The 27583-nt window shown below is 43.1% G+C and overlaps 1 protein-coding gene across 2 annotated transcripts in view; it reads left to right on the top strand.

Annotated features, from left to right (window-relative positions):
- Positions 1 to 236: 236 nt before the first annotated feature.
- The window catches only part of PLPP3 (phospholipid phosphatase 3), a 77808-nt gene continuing 50461 nt past the window's right edge, over positions 237 to 27583 (top strand). The window contains exon 1 of one of the 2 annotated variants that reach the window (XR_008556926.1): positions 237 to 965. Coding sequence is in view for 1 of the 2 variants with exons in the window: in XM_008139359.3 (XP_008137581.1) it covers positions 827 to 965 (139 nt within the window). In the remaining variant the exon portion in view is untranslated. The remainder of the gene's footprint in view (positions 966 to 27583) is intronic. The other variant, XM_008139359.3, reaches the window with a different exon arrangement.

Genomic DNA, 27583 nt, shown 5'->3' with positions numbered 1-27583 from the left:
ATCCAAGGCCAGCAAGAAAATGTTCCTTTTTTAATATATATATATATATTTTTTTATTTTTGCCCCCTTTTGTGACAACCTGATGTTTTTGAACGCTAGGGGCTCCCTGATTCTCTAGTTTGAGAGTAACTTTTCCTTTTAGGATTTTTTTTTTTTTTTTTTGAAGGGGGTGGGGGAAAATGTGGCCTTAATTATCCTACGTCTTAGGCAGCTTAAGGAAGGGGCTGTGCTTTCTGAATCCCTTCAGAGCCAAGTGAGGAGGTCCCTCTCGTTCCCTCTCTCTCTTTTTAAAGGACCTCGTGAAATAAAAGTGCAGAAAACAAACCAAGGCGATCACAACAGCAGCCGCGGCGGCGGCAGCAGCAGGAGGAGGAAAAGTTGGAGCTGGGCTGGCGCTCCGGAGTGGCCGGGCTCCGCGCAGCTCCCATTCATTAAGTCGCCAGCTGCGGAGGAAGGTGGCCGAGCGCCCGCGCTGCCCACTCCCTCGCTCACTCCCCCAGGCACACGCCAGCCCAGCGCGCCCCGAGCAGCGCAGCTCTGCACAACTTTCTGCTCGGGATCTGGCTCTCTTCCTCTAGGACTTTCGAACGATTTGGGGTTGAGAGAGGAAGAAAGCAGAGGCACCCAAGGGGAGCAGAAAACACCACCGTCTGCGTTGGAAGCAGGCAGCGAAGCCGCACTCTCGCCTCCCTCCGCTCCCCAAACCCGGGCCGACCCGCCACTCTCCCGAGCAGCCTCGGCCAGGAAGCGAACCCCATCTCTGGGTGTGTGGCCGCTGTTGCGGAGCGTCTTCGCGGGGCGGGAGGATCGCGCCGCAGCCAGCGCCATGCAAAACTACAAGTACGACAAGGCGATCGTCCCGGAGAGCAAGAACGGCGGCAGCCCGGCGCTCAACAACAACCCGAGGAAGGGCGGCAGCAAGCGGGCGCTGCTCATCTGCCTCGACCTCTTTTGCCTCTTTATGGGTGAGCGCAGCCCCGCTGTCCCTTGGCCCCTTTGCCCCGCGGCCCCTCGGCGCGGGTCCCAGCCCGGCGGGGTGCCTGCGCGCGGGGCTCGGCACTTCCTCGCTGGCGCGGGGCCGCCGGCCGGCCGCGTCTCCGGGCACCGCCGGGCTGTCAGCCCCGGGAGGCCCTCGCTGCGTCTCGGGGATCCTTCGCTCCCCTTCTGGCCCCCTGGCCCGCTCCCTCCCCGATCCCACCGACTTCCCGGCCTGCACGTGAATGCTTGGGCGTGCTTAGGGATTTCGCGGGCAACTGTAAACCCGTTCCTTAAAAGCCGTCCCACTTGGAAGCCCAGGTGGAATTCCCACGGAAGATGTGGATTCCGCCTTTTAGAATAGGGGCAGTTGGTTGAACCATGACCTAGAATCAGCGCCTAGATGGTTGCCCTCCGCCCAAGTAAAATGGATCTGCTGGAGCGCCGGGCTCCCGCCTGGAGCCGAGCTGCCTTCCCTTGACTGTATGTAAACATCCAACCCCTTCCGCCGTCGCTGCCCTGGCCCCGCCAGACCTGCAAGCTGGCCTTTCCATTTGCTCCTCTCCTCAACGCCCCCCAGGGGTTTGGAAGGCGGTCTCTAGGGTCTTGGTGGGGGGTCCCCATTCTGCAATCACTTCTTAAGCGCCTACTGTGTGCAAGGTGGCAATTTTAACCAGCTCTCTCCCTGACTCTGCAGTTCGGGTGAGAAGCCCCATTTCATCGGCGAGGAAACTGAGGCACTTGGGAAAGCAAGTCACGTTCAAGTTTTGGGACCATAATGAATGCACCCCAAAACATTCAGGCGATAGTCCACGTCTGTTTATCAAACTAGTTGGAAGGGCTGTGGGAGTGAAAGGAATTGGAGTGGGAGGGGAAGGATTTATGAACTCCGTGCGGGGAGGGGAAAAGCTATTGACACGAATCTACAGGAGTTCCAAGGTTGAAGTCAGCGTAGAATTTTTATTTATTTACTTTTTTTTAAAGCGAATCATGGTGTAATGGAAAGCGCGCAGGACTCGTCATCAGAGCACTGCCACTCTGCCACTTGTTGGGTGTGCCACCTAACTGCCTCATGGGCCTCAGTTTCCTCCTCATGTCAGTGAGTGGGTTCAACTAGCTGCTCTCCAAGGCCTCTTCCTGCATTAAGAACTCGGATTTGGTCCAGGAGCTGTTCTGCCAACTCTGCTAACTGAGAAACATCTGTGTTCCCGATTCAGTCCCCTCCAAATAGAACTCCTGCACTCAGACTTCAGTCCCCTTTGAAATGGATTTGTCCAGGCAGACTGTGCACATTCCCTCTGTTAGGACTTTCCGTAGCAGAGCCCTTCCTGAGGTCCATCCCTCCTTGGCTTGCCAGTCCATGGTAAATTTTGAGAGTCAAAGAAAGATAGGACTCTTTTTTTTTTTTTTTTTTTTTTTTTTTTTTTAAATATATTTTATTGATTTTTCACAGAGAGGAAGAGAGAGGGACAGAGAGCTAGAAACATCGATGAGAGAGAAACATCGACCAGCTGCCTCCTGCACACCCCCCACTGGGGATGTGCCCGCAACCAAGGTACATGCCCCTGACCGGAATCGAACCTGGGACCCTTGAGTCCGCAGGCCGACGCTCTATCCACTGAGCCAAACCGGTTTCGGCGAAAGATAGGACTCTTAAAAAAAGAGTTTAAACTTAAGATTGGCCCCCTGTAGCTATGTAGAGAGAGGGTTTAGGGTAAAACGGTGGGTGCTCTGTGCAGAGCAAGAAAGCTGACTGCAAATCCCATTCCCACCTCTTCATGGAAATTCCACATTAAGATGCTATGTAAAGGAATTGTCACTGGGGGGCCCACCTTCCTGAGGCGGCTGGCTTATTATCATGCACAGTGGGAAGATTAGTACTTTCTTTGCCAAGCTATTGAATTTTTAAAAGACCCTCCCTGGGCCTGGGGGAGAATCAGGAAGCACTAAACACATTGAAGCTGTTTGCTGTAAACTTGCCTGGAGCTTCCAGTGTTTACTGGCGAGTTTCTTGGTGGTGGGGTGAGCTCTTTCTTGCCAGCCGGTGCAGGGTCCTTTCCTACCTCCTGCTTTGTGATTAGGAGAGCCCAGCAAGAACACGCTGGACAGCCTTTGTGCAGCCCGGTTGCTCTCCTCCTCCAGTCCCCAGAGATGGTGTATTATTATTAAAAGAGAAAGAGTGTGAAGGAATTTGTGAAAAGACACACCTATCAGCTCTCTTGTAGGCAGGGACACGGGAACCCCAAGCTGCTCTGTTGTGCATGGAAGGTATGGGGAAGGAGTATGTTTCATCTGCCCGGACTCCCCTGTGTCACTCCCAAAAGCTAATATTCTAAGCCTCGTTGTTTATTATGTTTACTCACTGTTGGCCTGTTTGAATAAGTGATTTTTGTTTACCTTAAAAAAAGGAATGATAACAGGACCTTGTATTTTATTATAAGACGCACGTAGCTATCCGCTTAATGTATGTGTGTTGCCATTAAAGCCATGTCAACTAAGTCATTTCAAAGTGGCTTGTTATCAATGCCAACCCTATACATAGGCCTAATGACAATACCACTAATTAAGTGCTTCCAACAACTTTCATGGGGAAAACTGTAAGGTAAATATTTACTTGAGAAATTTATGTGAGAGAACTCTATTTGGCTTCCAAAAGAAAATTAATAACACAACATGTGATTTTAATATTCTACACAACACAGTCCTAAAAAAAAAAATTGTTTCTACTTGCTTCACTTTTTGCCCAAGACTGTCAGTATGATTTAATTTTTATATAGTTTTGATCATATGGTCTGGATTACAGAGCACTAATATATTAAAAAGAGACATAGTTTTCTGTTTATTTTCTCACAGGAATATATACCAAGCTTCATCTTCTTGTATCTGGAAAAAACATAAAAGCTCATGTGCTCTAAAAGTGTTATGCAAGTGGAAATACACAAGCAGTTTAACTTGTTCCACATAAAATTCTTGGTGAAGAAAAAACCCACAAAAGTCCTCTTTTATTTGAAGGCCAAAATGATCTGGTGTCAGTGAACACCAATGGGAATTTACTTCCTATTGAACAGCTATTTTCACCTTCACTGACTAATTGCTCTTCTAAATACAGTTATGAATCTTTGCGTGGAAGTTGTTCTGAAATTGATTTTGTTATCCTTGCCATTAAGTAACATATATGCCTCCTGTTTTCTGTGCATTGATTCTGGTGTACGAAGTTACATGAGAACAGCAGAGAATATTCTCAGGCAAGAAGGGAGGTGCATTTACTATTGTTTACCTCTTTTTTTTTTAACATAAATTACTTTATGTACTCTTCACTGAAACCCTCACGAAGAGATTATCTCCATTTCATAGATGAGAAAACCAAATGTCAGAGAAGGGAAAGACTGAGATTCATACTGAAGTTGATTTGGGTTGATCCCTAATTCTCAGGAGCATGACTGGAGACCATCCCCCTCTCCTGTCCTATCTGAAAAATCCCCAAACTCAGATTATCATCAGAAAATCCTGCAGCTCAGTTTGCAGAAAATCCTGCCTCTCCACATTTTCTAGTTACCCATCTGTACCTAAGCAGATGGGTAAAGGCAGTTCAACTCTTCTGGTCAGTGGTGTGGCCTTGTTGCTTCATGGCATTATTGTGATTTAGAGCTAGGTCTAGTACTAAGTGATTCCCAGATTTTGAGGCCACCTTTTACCCCCATGAGACAATGGTTCCAAAGAAAGAACACAAAGAAGTACATGGCTGTAGCGCAATGCAGAGATCTGGTAAATCGATGTTGAGCTTCTGTTTCTGTGTCATGCCTTCTCTACTCTGTCTCCCTTCCTAGTTATGTATTGAGTTCCTCCTTCCAACCCATGCACTTTGCTGGGTAGGCAATTGTAGACAGGTTCAGCTTTTTGTCCTGCGGACCTTGTTCAAGGCCCTTCATTGTCTGAGTCCACTTAGCTCATCTGCAAAATGGGATCAGAATGGCCACTGACTATGTTACTGTGAGGATCAGAAGAAATGCTGGATGTGAAACTTATTTTGTCATATCTAGAGACTTGGATAGTTGCAAGAGATTTATAATCTGGAGCCCTGGATGAAGGTTTTGTGATTGTCTTCATATATTGTGTCTTATTGGTAGATGAGACCATGAAGTAAATTTTCAGTAATGATATTATAGTGAAGACCATAAACTATTCACTTGAAATAGCAGAATGGCACATTTGCCCAGTAAGCTGAGGACAGATGCTTTCCATTCATTGTTGATCTAAGTGGTAGCAGAATTCTTAAGCCCTAGATTTTAAGGTAGCTTCTTGAAATATGTATGTATGTATGTATGTATGTATGTATTTATTGGAAATGAAGAGAGAGAGCGAGAAAGAGAGAAATTTGTTCCACTTCTTTATGCAATCATTGGTTGACTCTTTTATGTGCCCCGAGAGAGAGAGAGAGAGAGAGAGAGAGAGAGAGAAGAGAGAGAGAGAGATTTGTTCCATTTCTTTATGCAATCATTGGTTGACTCTTGTATGTGCCCTTATAAGGGATCAAATCCTCAACTTTGGTGTATACTAGTAAAGAAGAAGCTCTAACCAACTGAGCTACCCAGCTAGGGCACCATCTAATCCTCTTTAGAAAAAGTTCTTTTGTTCAGAAAAACTGTTCTTCATTTGGCTTTTGGTACCAGGAGGTAGGTTAGCTGAGCTTATGGTAGGGATGGGAGATGTTTAAGGAAGCAGGTGGTGGTCAGCTTGGTCGGAAGGTCTTGACTCCTGTTCCATTCCCCACCAGAAAACAAAAGTTGGTGGGTCAAGTGTCATGTGGCAAAGGGAAAGAGGTTCAAACAGGTAGAAATGTTGACTTTGGATAGCCAGTGACCCTGCTTTATAATTTCTTGGTTCCAGAATGTTTTAGGACATTTCTCAATTTGCAATTACATGGTTGAGATCTAATTCCTGCACTCATCCTAAATATGGGATACATAAAATCATCATGTGTTAGTAAACTATTCACTTTTAATAGTGAGAGGGAGGCAGTGTTGTATAATGAAGAGAATGGGCAATTTGGAGCCAGAAACCGGATTCCAGGCCAACCAATGCCACCATCTAGTTGTGTGGTTATGGATAAGTAGGCTTTCTATGGATCTCAGTTATTTTCTATTGGTATAATGGCTGTTTGGGCGAGATTCTGTCTAATGTCGAAGGCTGCTATGCAACATTCTGTGACCGATTTCAAGAAGAGAGGAATGACATTCACAGTTGTTGACTGTCCACCTCATGCATGCCGTCTCTTTAGCTCTTCATTGAACATTACCTCAGTGCGTCCTCGCAGCAATGAGGAGCCTAGAAAAGTTGCTATCGGGTCTTGTACTGCCACTGAATGGCTGTGTGGCTTTGGGAAAATTCACTTAAGGTTTCTCGGCCTTTGTTTCTTTACCATGGCAACAAAGGGAAGGGACTAGATAATCTCTCAGATCCCCTTTAGTGCTAACAAGTATGGGTCTGTGCTGGTAGGTATTGTGATGTAGAAACCCTGTAATTGCTTCTCTTACTTTTTTACCAAAGAACTGGTGCTGACAATGTGCTTACATTGGTGTTCATTCTGGAGAGAGAGTAAGCACTTTTCTTGGTTAACCAATGTGCTGAGAAACAGGCCAGATTTTTCCTTGGCTGGATGTGCCCTTTCACCTGCCCCCTGAAATTTGTAGTAATCACAAGCGAACATGTAAACCAGGTGACTTTCCTTCTTTCTGTTGCTGAGTTATGATATTCACTATGGGTTTTCAATAACTCAGTTGGTTTTGATAACTTAATATAGAACCACAGGATATAGAAACAGATTTTCATTTAGTCAACTGCTGAACCATCTAGCTGAGCACCCTGCATGGGTTGAAATAACGAAGGAACCTCCATTTAGTAGGTAACCCCAGCTGACTTTCCCATTTCTTCATTGTCCAGAATGGCTAGTATTTTTCTTTGCTGCTTCTTCCCTAACTTTCTCATATACTTAAGAGATATACCACGGGGGTGTAGCTGCCTTTGAGAGAGACTGCTAAAGCCAGAGTTGGTGGCCTTTTCCACTTTTAGCCCTTTGGACTTCCTGTCCATTTCGGATTCTTTCTTTCCCCCTCCCTGTGCAGTTCTTTGGGCTGTCAAGCCCGGTTGGTCACAGGATGGTGCTAACGAGACCGTAGTCAAAGAGTCCTTCCTTCCCTGTGTAGGCAGTTATATTTATGGAGAAACCCTACCCTGTGTGTCAACTCCATTTAGTACACATTATTTGAGGAATAATAATCTATTTTGGGGATACCTGCTTGTATAGATATTGGTTCCCTTTTATAGATGAGAGACCCATCTTTTGTGAAATATAGATTCACAGACCCCTTCCTGGGCGAGTCAGATTCAGTAGGCCTTGGGCCAGTGACTGGGATTCTGTATTTTATCAAAGCTTCTGGTGATTCTTTTAAAGCCACTTTGAGAATCACTATGCTGTTTAACAGCTGATGTCTTAAGGGCAGTTGACTTAGGTAAGAGGGCGTTTTGTCCCTGCACTGAATGTTCTGGCACTTTGCACATTGTTAGATTGTCCATACTGTACTTTTCCCCCCCATTTGTGGCCACTAGTCTTTCTCAGTAAAGACAATCAAGCTGGTTACAGTTTTTTTCAAAAGAAAAAACTACCTCTGTGTGCTACCCTGAGGTCCCCTGTGATCTTAGTGCAAGGACTTGGTGGTGTCTCCTAATTGCTGAGAGGCTGCGATTTGTTTTTGTTTCCGGGTTCCACACTGAGTTCTAGGTAGTCGAAGTTGCCAGCTAACTGACCACTTTGGATGAATGAGGTGTTAACTCTATAAATATTTTCTTTTGAGATACTGAAGTTTGTGTATGAATAAAACGTGAATGGAATATATTAGATCTCCCAATAGAGACTTTAAAAGATCACAGTTAGCTTGGCAAATATTGTAGAAACAATACAAGCTTTGGATTCACACACAGATGAATCTTAGCATCTCGACTTAAAGCTAAGATAGGTGTGACGTGGGCAAAAATTATTTAACCTTCCCTTCCTCCAGTGTCCTGATCTGTGAAAGAAACAAGCAAACCTAGTGACACCCTTGTGTGAGGACTCTCAGATGAGATCATGGATCTGAAAGCACTTTGAAAAGTTGATACCATTACCAGGTATTACGTTGCTGATATTATTCACAGTCCTTTCCTTCCTCCATGGTTCTATGGAGTCCTCTTTCATTTTTTGGCAACAAAGTTGCCTGAAATATATGAGGAGAAAAAATTGTGAGGAGAATCCTAAGCAAAAAAAAGAGGCAGGGGAACACAAATGTTTCCCATTAGCTGAAGGAGTGCAGGGGCAGGCTTTCTGATCTGGGCAAGTTCCAGCGTAGGAACCTCAATGGCCTTCGGTAGTTGCCTCCTCCCCCCCCTTTGAAAGGAAGAGGGCCATATCATCTTAGGAGAAAGACAAATACACCTTAGAAGGGTGGGAGGGGATTTGGACAAATGGTCTGTTTTAGCATCAACTCTTCCCTGTATCTTTTGGCAGCCCAGGGAAAAACCCAACTAAATAAAAAGCTGTGACTGAAAATGATCAAAATGCTTGTTACCCAGGGTACTTCACATATTTGTTGAAGAAAGAAGTAACTGTTCATATTTATTATTCATGCTAACCATGTGGTATAGATATTGGATCCTTTTTATAGATGAGGCAGCTGCAGCTCAGAGAGGTTAAGTAACTTGCACAAGGGCTCCCAGCTTCTAGGTACTCACCACAGCCCTTGTCAGCTTAGTCTGTTGCCCACTTTTTGATGCAATTAATGCAAGGAAGACTCTTTTCTATTTTAATCCATTTAATTTATTTCAATGTTATTGAGTCCGAATATGTACACTGTGTTCTATGGGGCTCAATAGAGGACACAGATACGAGTCTTACCTCAAGAATCATTTTGAGCAGTGGAGGAGACAATTTTCATAAATAATTACAAACTAGCTTAGAGTGTGCTGAATGAATCTCTCTGGACATAATAAATATCATCAGAGCAGCTCTTCATTGCCCAGATTCATGGGATTTGAAAGCACCTTGGAACTACCAATCTCATTATCAACAATTCCAAATTCATTTTTTTTATCTCAGTCTTTGAACAGGGGAAGGTTAGGAGGTCTGAGGGGTAAAGCACAGGCTTTATAGAGTCAGATAGAAGCGAGTTTACTTAGTATATTATTAGCTACATAAACGTAGGCAAGTCACTGAATTTCTCTGAGGCCTCAGTTTCCTCATCTGTAAGGTGGGGTAATGTATGCATGTGTGGTTGTGAGGATGTGCCTGGTATAGGGAACGATGCACACATACTCACCAGGTGGCAGCTGCTGTCATCACCGTCCTGGAGTCCTACTCAGTGCGTTCAGGTGCAGTGAACCTGAGGCCTGGATTGGTTGGTGAGTAATTGTCCAGTGATCGTGGAAGAGCAGGGCCTAGAACCAAGGTGTTGGCTTTCCACCATGTTGCTTTTCTGGTGTTTACTCGTCAGTTTGAAATTTGATACCATTTATGAGGCAGCACTGTCCAGGGAGCTATAGTCTCTTCTTTCTCTTGCCCGGGTCAATTAAAAGAGGAACAAGACAAACAGGTTTAACTTTTGATCCAATCAGTGGGTGGTAGTTGAGTGAGGCCAGAGATGCATGGGACACATTTGAAGGACGAGGCTGTTTTTGATGTGTTACTTTTTTTTCAAACTGGTGCATATTCTAGAAAGTGCTTGTTACCAAAGAGCTGCTGACTGATTTGAGCTCAAACAGGCACCATCTTTTTCAAGTGATGCCTTCAAGGAGAGAAGAAAGAGAACCCATGTTTTTGAAGTTTTTGCTTTTTTAAAAGCTTCACCACCTCTTGAGGTAGAAATTATTCTTATTTGACTGAGGGGGAAACTGAGTCTCAGATTAAATAATTTTCTCAAGGTCATGCATTAATTGGTGGTCATTCAAAAGAAGCCCATGTCAGGTTCTTGAACATCCTTGTGAAACTATCCTTCCCTTAGGTCCCGATTAAATTATAAATTATGATCTGCATTAAAATTCCCAAATTTAAAACAACCCAAACTAAATAACATACATATGACCCAGTTGGAAGCTTTTGAAAGGAACTTGGTGATTTCTGTGCGCTTTGAAAGTATATATTGCAATCAGAGTATTGGTGGGAAGTGTGTTTTTGAGGTTTGTTACAAATTAACAAAATTATATGCCTAGAGAGTTCTGTAGAGAAATGCAAATCAGTATAGGCACCTTGTCATAATAAGCAGTATGCTTTGGTTCCTGTTTATGTATCCCTAAAACACATAATATACATGATTACATTGACACGAAGGAAGCCTTCTCATTGATGCTTTCTTTATATCTGGCCCCCAAATTAGTTTGCAGTATCAATCATATAATTTCTAGAGAGTCTATTTAATGAAGTCTATGTTTGTGTCTGTCTTTTCAAGTGTGCATCCTTTGCAGATATTTCTTGAGCACCTACTGTATGCTAGATCCAGGGGTTCCTTGCCCTTTAAGAATCCCAGGCTGGTGAATGGGAATCCCAGGCTGGTGAATGGGAAACTTTTGCATGATTTTTACACACACACACACACACTCACACACACACATTCACAGAGATGCTGACTTTGTCATGGTAAGGAAGGAGTATAACAGCTTGGTGAAGAGTGATGAAGTTTGCTTAAGAGCATGGACCTGGGTCCTGCAAGAGAGAAAATAGCTCATAAGCCATGAAGGGGAGAGGTATTGTAGCCAAGGAACAGCAGGTGCTGAGATGAGGTGATGCACTTGGGAAGGGTGAGTATTTGAAGGGTAAGTGTGGTGTATTTGCATTGAGTGGGGCTGGAGGAAGAGGTTGGAGCAAGCTTGAAAGGCAGGCTGCAAATGGCAGGCAGCGAAGGAACTTGAACTTTATTTAGGAGCACCAGCAGAGCAAATAAAGTTTTATTTTTGTTTTCGTTTTTCTTTTATTATGGAAAATTTCATATAGAAATGAAACACAATATAAAGCCGGGAGTGGAATTGCTGGGTCACAGGGTTAACTCCATGTTTAACTTTTTGAGGAACTGCCAAACTGTTTTTCCATAGTGGCTGCACCATTTTAGGAATAACAAGGTTAGTTAAAATATGTAGAGCAAAATACAAAGGTTTTACAGACAACGTTTAGATGAACATATTCGTGAAAAAAAATTTAAGAGGGGAGACCAGCTGGGAAGCAGGTGAGAGCTGACCCTAGGCATTGGAGAGAGAGGGGATGGGGATGGGCAAGAAAGAGATTACAGGTGGTTCCTGACTCCTGGCTGGGAACTCCTGAACTGTGGCCGTGCTGCTTCCTCCATAGGCACCTCCAATGCAGTGTTTATAGAAGACTTTCAAAACCCATGTGCTAGGGTTAGTCAGTGCATCTTCATGATCATAGCCTAATTAGAAAGAGGAGGCTGTAGTTATCTTTTTAAATGTCTCACATGCCCCTTAAAATAAATGGACTGTTAGAAATGCTCTTCGTTTACAGAGATGGAGATGGTTTTTCTTGGGTAGTAATGGCATATTAAAAGGTTTTATTGAGATACTAGAGGACCTTTGCACGAAATTTGTGCATGGGTAGGGCCCCTAGGCCTGGCTGGAGATCAGAGCTGATCGGGGCCTTCCAGCTGCCAGCCAGGGCCTTCCTTCATTCCGCACCACCCCCTGGTGGTCAGTACACATCATAGTCATAGCAAGCGATCGAACTCCTGGTCTCCCGGTCAAACTCCCAAGGGGAAAATTTGCATATTAGGCTTTTATATATATAGATAATTCATCATACTGTACAATTCATCCATTTAAAGCTTACAGATTTTAGTGTATTCAGAGTTGGGCCATCATCACCACTATCAATTTTAGAACATTTTCATCATTCCAATAAGAAACCTGAACTTCGTAATCACTGCTGAACTACCCTCCTCATCTCCCCATCTCATGGCAACCACTAATCAACCTTCTTTTCTATAGATTTGCCTATTCTGGACATTTCTTGTATCAGTGGAATCATATGTTTTGGCTTTTTTGTGACTGGCTTCTTGCACTTAGCATCATGTGTTAAGGTTTATCTGTGGTTTAATTTTAGCGTTTAGCATGTATCAGTACTACATTTACTTTTATTGCCAAATAATATTCCATTGTACGGATGTACCACATTTAATTTATACATTTATCAGTCAGTGGACATCTGGGTTATTTCCATTTTTTTACTATTATGCATCGTGCTGCTAGGAATATTCATGTACAGATGTTTGTGTGGACATGTGTTTTCAGTTCTCTTGGGTATGTATATACTCAGGAGTAGAATTGCTGGATCATATGGTAACTTGATGTTTAACTTTTTGCGAAACTGCCAAATTATTTTCCATAGTGGCTGTACCATCTCAGAAACATATTAGGATTAATTAAAATATGTAAGGAAAAAATGCAAAAGTTTTACCAAAGACTGGAATTAACATATTCATGAAACCACTGTAGTGTTGCTTTGTTTTTAAGGGCGTTTTTCACAAAGAAACAAAGTTTTTAATCAACTTAATAATGTTACTAGATTTAACATGAGTGAGCAGAAGACAATAAAGATGACTGGGGAATGAGTGTTGGGTGGTCAGCCAGACCTGCTCACCCACTGAGCAAAATACTTCCACAAACCAGGCTGTGACAAGCAGGTTCCTGCCTCAGCAAATGAAAAAAGCGTTGGATCTTCAGAGTTCCTTGAAAACAGTTAAAAGTACAAATATTAGTAAACCCACATATTGCTAGGATCTGCTTTACAAGAGTTTTTTTTTTTAATCCTCACCTGATAATATGTTCCCATTGAATTTATTTATTTTTCTTTTTTTTAAATTAAGGTATTATATGTGTACATATCTTACCATTGCCCCCCTGTTCCCATTGAATTTAGAAAGAAAGGAAAGGAGGGAAGGAGGGAGAGAGAGGGAAACATTGATCAGTTGCCTCCTTACACCCCTTGACTGGGGATCTAACCCACAACTGAGATATGTGCCCTGACCGGAATCAAACCCTCCACCTTTTGTTGTAGGGAGAAGACTCCAACCAACTGCGCCACCCGGCCAGGGCAACTTTACAAGGTTTTTAAGACCATGAACTAGAACTATAGTTTCTGATAAGGTTGGTAATTCATACTTTCCCCCCTGTATACATAATTATCATCTCAGAAATTAAATCACCACGCATCTTTCAGACTCATGCATTGGAAACTTGGAGATATTAAAGAATATAAGGCACAAATACAAACTTTTAGGGATTCATTGGAGCATCAGGTTATAAATTGCACTTACAAGTGCATGAAAATTAAACCGCAGATATTACAAGAGGTGAGGAAAAGGCATTCACCTTTATTACTAGGAGCTTTAGATGACATCTTACTTAATCTTTTCAATAACAGAAGAAGGAAGATGTCAATAACCTGGTTTTGCAACTCAGAGAGGTAAATGATTTGCCCAGGTTCACGGCTAATATTGTGTTGGGCCTGTGTTTGGACTCAAGCCTGACTAAATAATGACAGTTGCTAACATTTATCTAGTGCTAGCTTTGTACCTCCCACTGGCTTAAGCAATGTGTGTGCATTCTCTTATTTAATCCTCCTATGAGTCCTTATTACTGCTATCTTCATTTTACAGAACTGAGGTTCAGAGGGGTTATAAATAACCTACAAAAGGCTATGTAGCAAGTGAGTTGGAGAGTGGGGCCTGAGAAGTCTGTCTTGTGAGACCAATCTTAACCACTCAGCTTTACTGCGTATGTTTTCCAGCTGTCTCGAAAGCCCCAATTTTTCCCAGCCCCGTGCTAGCTTTCACATCAGCAACACAAGATGCATTGTCCAAAATGAGTGAGACCTGCGATCCTCACTGTAGGTTCTTTGGACTAATAAAGACCAATTAGGGCAATCATGAGGCATCTTAGGCTCTTTTCAGTGCTTTAATGATATCTGATGGGTATCGTAGGGGTCCCAATGATTGGCTTGCTCTGACTAACTCAGAGCATCTGCATTCTGCTTGTCAGTTGAATTTGGAATGGCACATTCCAGTTCTCTCTAGGCTTGCTGGTCGTTTTCATGAACCCAGAGATGGGGCTGGCACTTGGTATACTTTGATTAACCTAAATGGAGAAATGATTTTAAACAGTTTACTTGGTAGATAAAGACGTCTTCCAGACACGACAGAGGCTCAAGAAGGAACTGTGAGGGGTCTTCGGTGGTGAAAAGGTGGGACCTCCCAGAATGGATAAGCAGCTCTGTGAATGTGGAAGAGAGAAAGAGCATGGGATCCTGGGAAGGTTCCCAGAAGGGAGAAGGGGTTTGAACTAAGGCTTTGTCCCTCGTATCAGGCAGCAGCAATGGGTCGCCGTGGGACTGATCTGCTGTCCTTGTGGTTTGGTGTAACCTTTGGGTCACATTGAGAGATTTTGAGCTTCTCTGGTTAGCGGCTGCGGATGCTGCACCTTCATTAAATGCAGTAAATAGACCTTCCACCAGTAGCCTCTTCGCCACAAATGACCCACATTGTTGTCAAGTTAGCAACCACGGGCAGGAAGTGGCAGGAATGCTTCTCATCCACACAGTGGATTTCATTAGACACTTGCCCATAGAGCTCTTTCAGTCAATTCAGCTTGTGTGGGTTTTTGGGGACGAATGGCCTAATACACTATTTCTCATCATTGCGTTTGTCTTGCTGTCATCTTGGCCCTAATAGATATTTTTATTAAATGCATAGTGTCTCCTTTTGATGTAACTGCATATGCCATGATCATAGGGAGGAACTTCTGGCAGGCTGAGGTTTTAAACGTATTTCCAAGGTGTTACCAATTTTCTTGAGTCTTTGGTTTAGTGGGCTTCTCATTTAAATCTGTTTGGAAAGCCAGGTTTCAATGCTATGGGCTGCTCTCACCCTTGTGAACCATTGCTTCGGAGGTTCTATATCTCAGGCGTCGTGTATATGCGGAATTTGCAGGGGCTGGTTGGGAATTAAAATGCACTTCTTGGGTCAAAACATTCCCCTAAAGTCATTGGTGGGGTTGAAAAACCTATAATTATAATTTCGCCTTAAACAGGTTATTTAAGGTTGTGCTGGCCTCAGCTGAGAAATTAAAACATTTATTATTAATGAATAATCTCTTTCATCTACCAAATGATGATGGATGCACCTGAGATTTGAATGGAAATATCCTTTTCCTGCCTCCATTGATGTTTCTCATTCTAGATCTCCAGCTCTCCAGCCCTGAAAAGCCAACACAAACAAACCATCAAAACCACCACACCCAGGATATCATTATTTCCAAATGTCAACTGGAAAAGGAACATTTTTGAACCTTGATAGTTAGGCATATTCACGTATCTCATAAAACTGAACAATCCTGAAGGGAAGATACTGCTCTGATTGATTTTGCAGATGAGGCATTTGCCCTTTGCAGAGGTTGAGGGACTTTCTGGGAATCCTGCAACTGGAAAATGGAAGAGCATCTGTGATAAGAACCAACCAACATCTATGGTCTTTCTTCCAACAAGGAAGACTGGCATTGGGATTTGCACTGACAACTATTTTTCATAATAAGCATATGAAGAAAGCAGGCAAACCAGAAAGTTTTAAAATGAAATTATCTAGTCTTGTTAAGTGTTCAACTGTGATTTGGGTTTTAAAGCCATTTGCTAGTGTTGCCTATTTCATTATAAATTCCTAGAGGATAGACATTAGACTTAAAACCTCTGGGTAGGAAGGGGGAAGGGTGTGTGAACTTGACTGAATAATTCCGTGGTAGGCAGTAGTGTAGGGGTTTTACATGCGTTGTTCACTTGCTTGGATTTCACAACAACTCTAAGAAGAAGGAGGTTGGAGTTCATTTCAGTTTTCCACAACCTGATCAGCAATGCCCATCTCTACTCTTCTGAGTGGTTGGGTGGTGACACGCTGTATTAATAATTCAACTAGTTAGTCACTGGCAGAGATGGCTTGTTAAGATTCCAGGGGAAGTGCTTTGCTAGAATCTGCTTTGTGCTGGTCACTCAGACCATGCATCCACTTTTATTGTAAGTGTGTCAGTGACAAGCTCAGCTCCAATTCTGGGGAGTCTCAGAAGCAAAGGGCAGAAGCCATGGCAGGAAAAGACTGCCAATTTCATACGGAAATGGAATGACTTTTCTGCCGAGGGATAGAACTGCAGATTGTATTGTCAATTCTTCTTCTTCTTATCAGTCTTCTCCAAAGGAGAGTGTAAAAGCCAGGGAAATGCAGCATTTGGAGCAGAGTAGCCCACACTTTGGTTAAAGGCTCTGTGTACTTCCCAGGCTATTGTAGGGCTGCTATTCAGCTGGGATTTGAATGGTGGTGGTGTGATTAGCATGAGAGCAAGTGTATAATGTAGGCCTTTTTTCCCCTTTTCTAAAAGAAGTTTTGTGGCATTTCTTTTTCTGACAGAGTTGGCATGATGCTTTGACAAACACAGACCAATGGAAAACTTAAACAGGACCCCGAGAAGGCCCGTTTGTACAGAGCCTTCCCACTTAGAATGCAGAGCAGCAGAGCAGCTGGCAAGAGACACCTCAGATCATAGGAGTCATAGCAGGGGCTGTTCCTCCACTGTGGACCGGTGATGAATGGGAAATACAAGACCAATGGGGAAGTGTACCTTGGGCTCTTGACTATTCTCTGTTGTCAGAAACTACAGATGAGAACATTCCTGGGACTCAGTTGTCTAAATTACCTATTCCTCAGTATTTATTGAGATAAATACAAAGCACTGAGGGAGTCACAAGAGGTGGCTCCTGCATTCAAGGGGTAGGTGAGAGGATGAGAAAATAGACACACCACCAGCAGTTGGAGAAAACTTGGTCTTGAGCTGGTCATTGAGTGACATTTTTTAAAAGTTTAAAAAATCTAGCTAAGTGCTGAGCTGGGCTCTGTTTCTAGCTTTGCTACGTTAGCTGGGTGACCCTTGGCAAATCACTGCCACTGTAGGCATGATAAAATGAGGGCGATGATTCACTTCCTGCCTGCCTCATGGAGCTGTGGAGACCAAAGGGTATCCCATCACGAATATACAGGAAAATGCTCTGGAGCATATGACTGTAAAGTCCTATTTGTGCAATGAATACAATTTTCTTTTGTCTTCTGAATCTGCTCTCTCTCCAATCTATTTCTAACCTATTTTAGGCACATGCTATTACAGGCAGTCCTCGGTTACGTTGGACTCGACTTAACGTCGTTTTGTTGTTACGTCGCCATCTCTGATTCACAGTATTTATAAAAGAAAAGTTCCATCATTTCGACATATGTACATATGTGCTTTATGTTTTTTATTGTTTATTTACCACAACTAAAGGTCGGGAGTTGTTATCTTTCTTTTAATTTTTTTATTGTTTCACTTCATTAACTGCTGTGTATGTGCTCCATGTGAATGATGTAGGTGCTTATGTAGGTGGGTCCTGACTTACGGCGAAAATCGCGTTTCGTGGTGCCGTCCGGATCTCTGACGTAACCCGAGGACTGCCTGTATACACCAAGAGCTGAAAACATTTCTTTACGGTTTTTCCCTAGGGTGATTGTTTCTCCTGTATATATCTTTAAAAAAATTTTTTTTTATTGATTTCAGAGATGAAGGGAGAGGGAGAGATAGAAATATCAATGATGAGAGAGAATCCTTGATCGGCTGCCTCTTGCAAACCCCACATGTGGAATTGAGACCAAAACCGGGGCATGTGCCCTGACTGGGAATTGAACCATGACCTCCTGGTTCATAGGTCAATGCTCAACCACTGAGCCACGCCGGCTGGGGATTCTCTGGATATCCTTTATGCAGTGAGTTTACAGGAGTCATTTCTCAAAACGACAGTTCTGATCATATAGGTTCTTCCCTCCAGAACAGGACTTTTATGATGCCCTTGTTAACTACAGAATAAACGTCAGCATATTTGAGACCCTTCAGAATCTGGCTATCACCAACCCTTTCTACTCCCCATTTATTCCCTTGTTTCCCATCCCCTCTACTCCCTGCTCCATACCTTGTGCCAGACAGCTCCAGTCTGTGGCTAGCCCAGGCACTTTCCTGCCATGTCATTCTCTTTGCTTGGTATGTGCTACTCTGTTACTCAATTCAAGTCTACCCCTGCCTTTCCTGATTTCCTGATTTTCTCTGAGCAGAATTAAGTCTTTATTTAAAATATGTCTTTATTAAGTCCTTCCTTCCTTCCTTCCTTCCTTCCTTCCTTCCTTCCTTCCTTCCTTCCTTCCTTCCTTCCTTCCTTCCTTCTGAGAGAAAGGAGGGAGAGAGAGAGAGGGAGAGAGAGAGAGAGAGAGACAGAGAGAGACAGAGACAGAGAGAGAGAGAGAGAGAGAGAGAGAGAGAGAGACATTGATCGGCAGGGACCAAGCCCACAGCCTGGGTATGTGCCTTGACCGAGAATCTGCTGGTGACCTTTCAGTGCATGGGATGATGCTCATCCAAGTGAGTCACACCGGCCAGGGCCAGATTTAAGGCTTCTTTGGGCTTCTATAGCACTTTGTGTTGACCTTTCTGATGTAAATTTTTGACTTGTTTTCACAGTTTTGTGTGGTTCCATCTTAATAGATTATAACTTCCTTGTATATGATGAAAATGTCAATAAAAAGTTATTTTAGAAAGTGCAGACGAGAAGCAAAAAGAAAATTTTTGTTACTTATACTACTGAAACCCTAAAGTAGCCACGGGCACCGTATCTCTTTCTATAAATAGCTGAATTATTATTAAGTATAATTATAAAGCTAAACACCGGGTGCTTAATACGTACCTCCTGCAAGTCAGTGTGATGAAATGGAAAAAACCTTTGCTTGCTAGAGTTTGTAACAGCCCATAATGAAGTATTAGCTAACCTGGGAGGATTAGGAGTATGTAACCTAAGAGCACCTAGGTATTTTAAGTTCAATTTTGTATTCATATAGTGTTTTGAACTTGGTCAACAGACTGAATTTGTACTAACCATGATGGCTTCTATTTAAAAAAAAAAAAAGTTAAACTTACCTTAAAAGGGCTGTATTTAGAATGGGTGATTCTTCTCATCCTTGCCTTGCCTTGCCTTAAGGAGGGCCTCTGAATGGGAGAGTAGAAACCTCCTCCTGTGGAGAAAAGACGCCCAAGCCGGGAGTCAAGAAATCTGGGTTTACATCCTGGCTTTGTTGCTAACTTACTGGGTCACCTTGGCCAACTAACTTTCCCTCTCTGTAGCTCTGTTGCCTCATCTGTGACATGGGACAATGAAATCTTCCAGCATGAAGAATTCCCTAATTCTTTTGCCCAACTGGGTACTTCTGCTGAAATCCCTATTTCTTAAAATATGGTGAAGTTCTCACCTCAAGGGAGGAAGGTAGCGATTTTCTCCTTTAACTTTTTTCTGTTTGATCATATTGCCATAGTTGTTCTTAATACTATCACTTTAAAAGTATTTGGATCATTGCTTTTATCTATGGAAAAACTTTAAAACAATCCCCTAATGTACCAGCACACTGCATGTTTGTATGTTTGCCTTGTTAGATATTTATTTGGATTTCTTTTGCTTCTCGATTCTGAGAGGGCTGACATTGAAATACCGAAGTGTCTGATTCAGAAGAGAAAGGACCTAACAGTATAGCGCACCTAATGTGTTCCTCATGCTTCATGTGTTTTATTCAGTCCCTGTAGTATCCTAGTGGAATGGGTATATTACTCCAGTTTTACAGATGATAAAAGTGGGGCACAGAGAGGTTAGGTATTGGGAATTAACCCCAGCATTTTGTATCTTATTTCAAAATTCAGGCTTCAAGACTATAATCAACCTCCTACTCTCACCCCCATCGAGGGCACGCAAGCCCTCTAAATCATCTTTTCTTGGTTAGTAAGAAGCCTCTGCTTAATACTTCCAGTGATGGCAAGTTTATTCCTTGGAGGCAGTTCTAATTGTTCAAAAGGTTATCTTAATATACAATCTACCTTCCTATAATTTTAGCCCAGCATCAACTATGTTTGGTTTCATGTTGATAAGTAATTACTAGCCCTAATAATACTAATCAGGCTTATAATTAAAGGCCCCTAAATAAATGGTAGTGATGCGTCATTTTCACAAACATTCATTGAGCACCTTGAGTGTAGCTGGTACCTAATGATGAATGGGATGTGGTCCCTGCCCACTACCATTTTATAGATGGGAAAACTGGACTCAGAGAAGTTAACTGGCTTCGGAAATGGGTAAAATCCAGAGGAAACAAAATTCTTACCTTGTACAGATTAAAGTTTAAATCCACTAAATACCATATTTTAAAGTATCCCTTTACACTCTGGATTTGGTTATTCTGCAAATCAGATATTGGCCCCACGTGTTAGTAATCTACAAGCATCTTAAACCTTAACATAACATCCCAAAGCACAACAATTCAGGGGTCGGCAAAAGTAGCTTTATAGTTGTGCATATGGAACATAATACAATAATAATAATACCAGCATAAACTGTGTTTCACGTACTTGCAACTGTAAACCTACTTTTCCTCACCCCTAAATATTCTTTTTGTGACAATATTCCAGAAATAGGATTACTTTAGAAGGGAACAACCCTCTCAGCATCCCTCCAAGTTCCTGCCAGCCTTAGTTTGAGTGCACAGGTGTTCTCATTGACATCCACCTTCATCCTTACTGGCCTCATTGTTTCCTAGACCCACCCCACAGGTGTCTGCCTTCTGGCCTTTGATCATGTCTATTTCCTTCAAAGCACCCTCCCCTTCTTCTCTGCCTATGGGAAAGGGTAGCCATGCTTAAGGCTGGTTTCTGCTCACCCCACTTCCTCACTACTCCACCTTTGGGGTACTTCCCCCTCATTTCAAAGTCATTGCCAGTTCTGGCACTAGTTAGTGACCTTAAACAAATCACTTACACTCTGTTGGCCCAACTTTTCCTTATCTAAAGAATGGGGCAGAATTAGATGGTCTTTAAGGTCTGCTGAGGTCATCAAATGAAAAAGACTGCACCCAGGACAGTGGGAGGTCTTGACCACGTTGAATTGTTGAGTCCTGTCCCAGGCTTGTGACATGAGAGGCGACTTGCAGAGATTCACCATCACAGGGCTTCACAATTTTAAACTCGGAGTTGTCAAGTGTTAAACTTAATTTAAGAGGCAGTGTGGCTCAATGGAAAGGATTTTTGTCTTGGGGTCAGGCAGTTCTGGGCTCAAATCTTGGCCCCACTATTGGCTAGCTTACCTCCCTGACCTTCAGTTTCCTCATCTGTGAAAGGGGGACAATAATTCCTGTCTTACTGGTTGCCCCAAGATTAGAAGATGTGTGGCAGGGAGCAGGTTCTTCCACATTAATCTCTCCTGCACCCTAAAAACTTTTTGTTTGGGAACTGTTATCTGTCATAGATAATTAGCACGCTTCAGGACAAACAAGTGTATAAAAGAGTGCTACCTGCATTTATAGCATCTGTAATATACAGTGTGGATGAGGTGCAGTTTATCTGATCTTTGAAAAGTAGCTTTGGAATCCTTCCAGAGCACCATATGGCACCTGCACGATAGCCGCCTTCCCATCTGCACTTGCTTTAGGAAGGTGTTTTCCAATTGGGAGAGAACATGTTGAATATTTGTCTTTAATGCATTCCAGTGTTCTGAGGCAAAACTTGCCAGAGATTGAGCAGAGCATATTAACCAATATCATTTAAAGTTGATTAAAACTATCATCTTAATTAAATACAAGAGAACAAGAAGTTCTCAGTCTTCTGGTAGCAATTAACGACTAAAGAGTCAATTTGAAGTTGTTTTTGCAACTCTTAAAATAATACTCCTCCCCCCCGCCCCCCGCCCCTCATGAAAAGAGTTTCTTAGCTAGAGACATGCCCTCACATTGAGGTTTTTTGAAAGCTGTTAGGACCACAAACCTTCTGGCAAAGCCTTCTGCTGCCAAGGCATCGGAGTTCTCAAAAGCAAGAGGGTTCAAGCTCAGGATACGCTGATTTGGAAAGAGAGCCCAAACAAAGGGCCTTTGAGGCAGGAAACTGGGCTTTGGCTTCAGCACAGAGCAATGTGGGGTTGGAAATGTGCCCTGGGACTTGCTGAGTTGAAGAGGGACTAGGAGATCGATGGATGGAGGAAGTATAAAGTTTCTCCATACAGTGAGAGTTTATTTCTAAACCCTCGAAAGTTGGTTTCAGATGCGTTATCTTTCCCCTGTCAGCTTAATCAGCGTGCCTATAAAAGGTGGACTTAACCACATTTTGTCTTTGAGCACAAAAGGAAAATTATCTGCAAAGGTACGCGTAGACGTTACCATTCCAGCAAGGTTGTTGGACTGGAAGACCAATGCTTTTCGTTCAAGACCTAAAGCAACTACCTTCATGAATTCATTCATTCGCCCACTTAATCATGCAATATTTATTAATCACCCGTGTATGCTAGGTTGATGCTATGCTAATCATGCAATATTTATTAATCACCCGTGTATGCTAGGTTAATAACCTAGATGTTATTTAGGTACATCTTCATATGATTTTCCATGTTGTTATGAAGTTAAAAAAATACAGTTCAAGGAGCTCAAAATCTAGTTGACCAAAACTTGAAGATTTGAAGTGAAGGAGACGGTCTTTCCTGATAAGATACACAACTTTTTTCTTTAGTGTGTTTGTGTGGTAAATTAAAATCCATTGAAAATACTGTATTTCCATGCATATATGGAGAGGTATAGATAATAAGTATGAGTTTATGAAAACCCTGACAGTGAAATCTGAAACAAGGACCTCATCTTTTTTTCTTCTATATTCCTAGTACCTTACTTGGGGTCCAGTGTATATAAGTTGTTTAGTGAAAATTGAACAAAATAGAAAGACCCAGGTCATTTTTGACACTAGCATAAAACTTTTAGCGGTTTTTCTAAAAGGCAAATTTGTTTTCCATTATTGCTGTCTTAAACGACATCACCACAAATTTGAGAAAAGGGGAAAATCACCCATAATCCACTGCCTGATGCAAACACCATTCGGGCATATTTCCTTTTAGTAATTTTTATTTGATTTCCTGTTGGTTATTTAGGTACATCTTCATATGATTTTCCATGTTGCTAATAGTTACTTTATTTTTATTTGGCCAAATGACCCCTGACTATATCATTCAGAATTAAGCATCGTTTATTCTTTTTTTGCTTTGCTTTGCCTCACTCCCCCAGACCACAACTCTCTGGGGAAGGTACAGTTGCTCCCTATTTTTTAGGGCTGCTGTAACAAATGCCACAAACTGGGTGGCTTAAACCTCAGAGATGTATTGTCCCCAATCTCTGGAGTCTAGAAGTCCGAAATGAAGGTGATTCCTTCTGAGGGATATGAGAGAAGGATCTGTTCCAGGCCTCTCCCCTTGGCTTGTAGATGTCTATGTCTTCATGTCACTCTCCCCGTATGCACATCTCTGTCCAAATACCTCCTTTTTATCAGGTCACCAGTCATGTTGGAGAAGGACCCACCCTAACGACATCATTGTAGCTTGATTGCCTCTGTAAAGGCCCTGTCTCCAAATAAGGTCACACTCTACGGTCCTCGGCTTAGAACTTCAACATAAGAAATTGTTTTGGAGAGGGGGACATGGTTAGACCTATAACTGCCCCCCACTCCCCGACCTCCATGTATATGTGAGGAAATTGAGGCCCGAGCCAAGTAGTTAGAGAGTTGAATTTAGGCCTATGTGACTGAAATGGTGTGCTTTCATCACATCCTGTTTTCTACCCACGAAGTAAAAAAATACCCTGAACAAAGAACAAGTCTTCCTTGATCTGAGTTTGATTAGGGTGAGACTATGTTTGATGGTTATTAACTGCTAAATTTAACTGAGTTTGACCAATCAAAACCTTATAATCATGTTATTTGCAAACAAGGTTAAGTACAGCACACTGTGCTTAAGTTGAAACTTTTGCATTGTTCTAAAGCATTTGTTAAGCCTATTGCATAGATTGTTCCATTCTTATTTAAAAGTTTGAAGGAAGACAGGGACATACCATTCAAACCAGCATGAAGTACTAAGAAAATCCCTAGTTATTTCCTTTAGCTGGGAATAATCTGACATTGAAAAGACATTGATATTTTACATACTCTACATACCCCGTTGCCCTTGCTTCCTTTAAAGGAAAGGAGAAGCTCCCACGTGGAGACAAAGGGCTACCAGAGGCATCTTTCATCATTCCAATGTCTTTGGAGGAAGGACCATGAACAGTAACAATAGCTTCCATGAACTGAGTGCACCACATATGGTACTGTATCTCTACACTTCACATTGGCCCTCAAGGCTGGCTGTACTAGCCCCTTCTACAGATGGCCTACAGCACTTACAGCTTGCCCAGTGTCACAGGAGTAAAATGAGCAGATCCCAAGCTCCAAATGCAAATCTATTTGACCCCAAAGCCTGTGCTTTTTCTGAACATTTGTATTGTCAATCACCCAAAGCCAAAGGTGGTGGCTTTTGGAGTACATATTTTGTCACTCTGTGTGAAGTGAATAATGGATTTTTTTAATGGGCCAAAATAACACTGGCCTCTCCTTACAGGAGACATACCATCCCATATTCATATGCTAACATTTTTGAGCATTTCTGTGCCAGGCATTATATGAAGCATCTTCGCACACAATATGTTATTCCTCTCCCCTGGCCGGGTAGTTCAGTTGGTTAGAATCATCTTGATACGCCAAGGTTCCAGGTTTGATCCTGGTCAGGGCCACACAAGAAGCAACCAATGAGTGCATAAAGAGGTGGCACAACAAATGGATGTTTCTTTCTGTCTCTGTCTCTCTCTGTCTCTGTGTCTCTGTCTCTGTCTCTCTCCCCCCTTTCCTCTATCTCTCTAAAATCAATCAGTCAGTAAAAAAATTTGAAATATCTTTTTCCTATCCCATCACTGTGAGAGGTTCACTGACTTATTTAAGGTGGAGACAGGACCCAGGAGTATCTATTTCCAAAACCCATGTGCTTAGAGCTACACCATGCTACTCTTTGCCATTGTTCTTCAGTTTCCCACAGGTGGATTGCCCTTTTTACCTGTTTAGTTCTAATCTGCACCTAAGTATGCTCCTAAATAGTGCTGTGTGAAGATTCCCTGAGCGAGTCTGAAGAGGGAGATTAGCCATCCATTCAGTGAGGTGTTGGAATCAAAGAGGGAAACAGCCCAGCGCCCCTGGAGGGCAGGCGGTGTTTGAGCTGTGCTGTCTAGGACCTGGCTTGCGTCACAATGGGGAGAGGCCTTAATAGACCTTATTCAGAGTTGGTGGGGATGTGTCTGAAGAGTGCAGAAGGCTTTTTCTTGGGAAGGTGGTTGGTCACACCTCACTGAGCAGGGAGCTTTAGTTACAAAGGTCCCCTGCCCCGTCCATCTTCCACATGCCACCAGAGTGAGCTTTCTAACACAGCCTGGCCACGCCACTGTCGACCCCAGACGAAGTGCTTGCTTTGAGCCTCCGCTGTGTATCTATCACTGTAGAGGATAAATAAAACTGTTGTCCCTGATGGCTAGAAAATCAGTCCTGTTTGAAAGCCATGCACACGAAACATACTTTCAGAGCCGGTTTAGGCCATGTTTTCTCAGGGAGGGTTCTGGATCACTGGCTCTTCTAGGTGGGATATCTCCCTGTTGAAGCTCAACAGTGAAATTGGATGAAGGCTCCAGGAAGAAAGGTTCATGTCAGATAGTGATCCAACCTCTCTTTAGTAGATAAGGAGGCTCAGTGAGGAAAAGGGACTTAAATCGCAAGACTCCAACCTGGGCTCCAAGACCCAGCCCAGGGCTTTTTCTGCTGCCCAGGGGCCTCGTCATTTTACTCCTCACTCTGTTTCTGTCTTCAGACGAAGGCACATTTTTTTCCCCTCCCGTATCTTGAAACCATATGCTTCTCAGGCCTTTTCTCCCCTTCTAAGATTGGCCTCTGCTGTTTGGTGTCTGAAATCATTCTGTTTCTTTTTTGGAGTCAGCCTGGCAAAGATATTGGAAAGGCTAGATTCACAGGAGTCAGAAGAGAGGTGGGAGGAGAATTGCAGTTTTGAATTCTTACAGGATCCCTACGAAGGCAAGACAGGTTTTTTCAGTTGGGATGTTACTGGGCCCCTAGGCAGGGAGCTCTTTGAGGGCAGAAACCCTGCCTTACCGTCTCAGTGTTTTTCATCCCTAGCACACAACAGGCTGAGTAAACACTGACCTTCAGTCAGTGTTTTGCATTTGGTATATGCATAATAAATTGCATCGTATGTATATTATACATCAATTTTTTTTTAAGCCCTGGAAGTAAAAAATGAAGTTGTTTATGACTACCAAATCACCTTGGGACAGAATCATCTCAAAGTCTTGTTAAAAACGAGAATTCTCAGTCCCTTGCCCCAGAAATTCCGATTGAATAATTGAGTAGGGCTGGGTAGTGCCTAGGATGTGTTTTGTAATAAGTGACCCTGACGATTTTGATGACTGGCCAAATCTGAGAATCACTGTCCAGATTATTCAATTGTTCCGATTGGTTCAATCCCCAATTTTACCCTTAAAGACAGATGTGAAAGTAGGCACTAGGCTTCAGGCCTGCAACCTTCAAACAAACAACAAACAAACAAACCAACGTGTGCATAGGAATACAGACAGGATATATGCGGAACAAGCGGCCAGTGTACCAGTGTCAGGTTGAGAAGGGCGATGGAGAGAAATGATTTGCAAGCTTAATTAGACCTGCTCCTGGTTCTCAAACCTGCAGCTCTAAGCCTCCTGCTAATTGGCAGTCCCTTAATAGATTAGGACTTGGCATCGGGTTTGCATGTTATTACAAACCACACACAGAAAAACCCAGTGGCTGAGGAACTCCTGCCAAACCCAGGCCTGGGTTTTTGTGAGGCTTTTGAAGTGCACTGGTCTTTCAGTATTTTCTATAGTCAGTGTGCTGAAAGGCATCAAACCATTCCTTTGGATGGGATTTGTGAAGGGCGAGTTTGTTGAATAATTAATTCCCCCAAACCCATTCTGTCAGCTTGATGGACATGCGGAGCCCGCACGGCGGTTCTGCTCTCTGCGGTACTTGGAGCATGATAGGAGAGATTATTTCTCACGATCTTGTCGGATCCTCCCGAATCCGGCCCCCTTCCCTCCGTGCATTTGGTGGGGAGAAAGAAGCATTAGAGCCTTAGAGTGATTCTGCTCCGTGCTCGACTGTTTAACACCCCATCTCAGGAAATCCTCCCAGTAGCCCTTCCAGACTGCGTGATCTGTTTCGCCAATGAGGACGCAGAGGTCCTGAGAACTCACTAATCCAGGGTCACGCTGCCACAACCTGGCAGAGAGGGAGGGCCTCTCCTAGGTCTGCTAATTACAAACTGTCACCACACCAAACCAAACTCAGAAAACCTTTCTTGATTTTTCTGGCTGCTCAGTTGATTCATACAGGCGGTGAAACACTTTCCTGCAATTTACATGGCACACAGGAATACTGTTGGCATTGTGGGTAATCTAGGTACTGTCAATGCTCCTCTCCCTCCTCAAACTATATATTAGGGTCCCCTATGCTGGGGGGAGGCCACCCATTGCAGAGAGCGACCACGTACAGAAGCACA

The sequence above is a fragment of the Eptesicus fuscus genome, chromosome 9 (genome assembly GCF_027574615.1).
Source record: "Eptesicus fuscus isolate TK198812 chromosome 9, DD_ASM_mEF_20220401, whole genome shotgun sequence".
Taxonomy (NCBI): Eukaryota; Metazoa; Chordata; class Mammalia; order Chiroptera; family Vespertilionidae; genus Eptesicus; species Eptesicus fuscus.
This window is presented reverse-complemented; position numbering and strand designations above follow the sequence as displayed.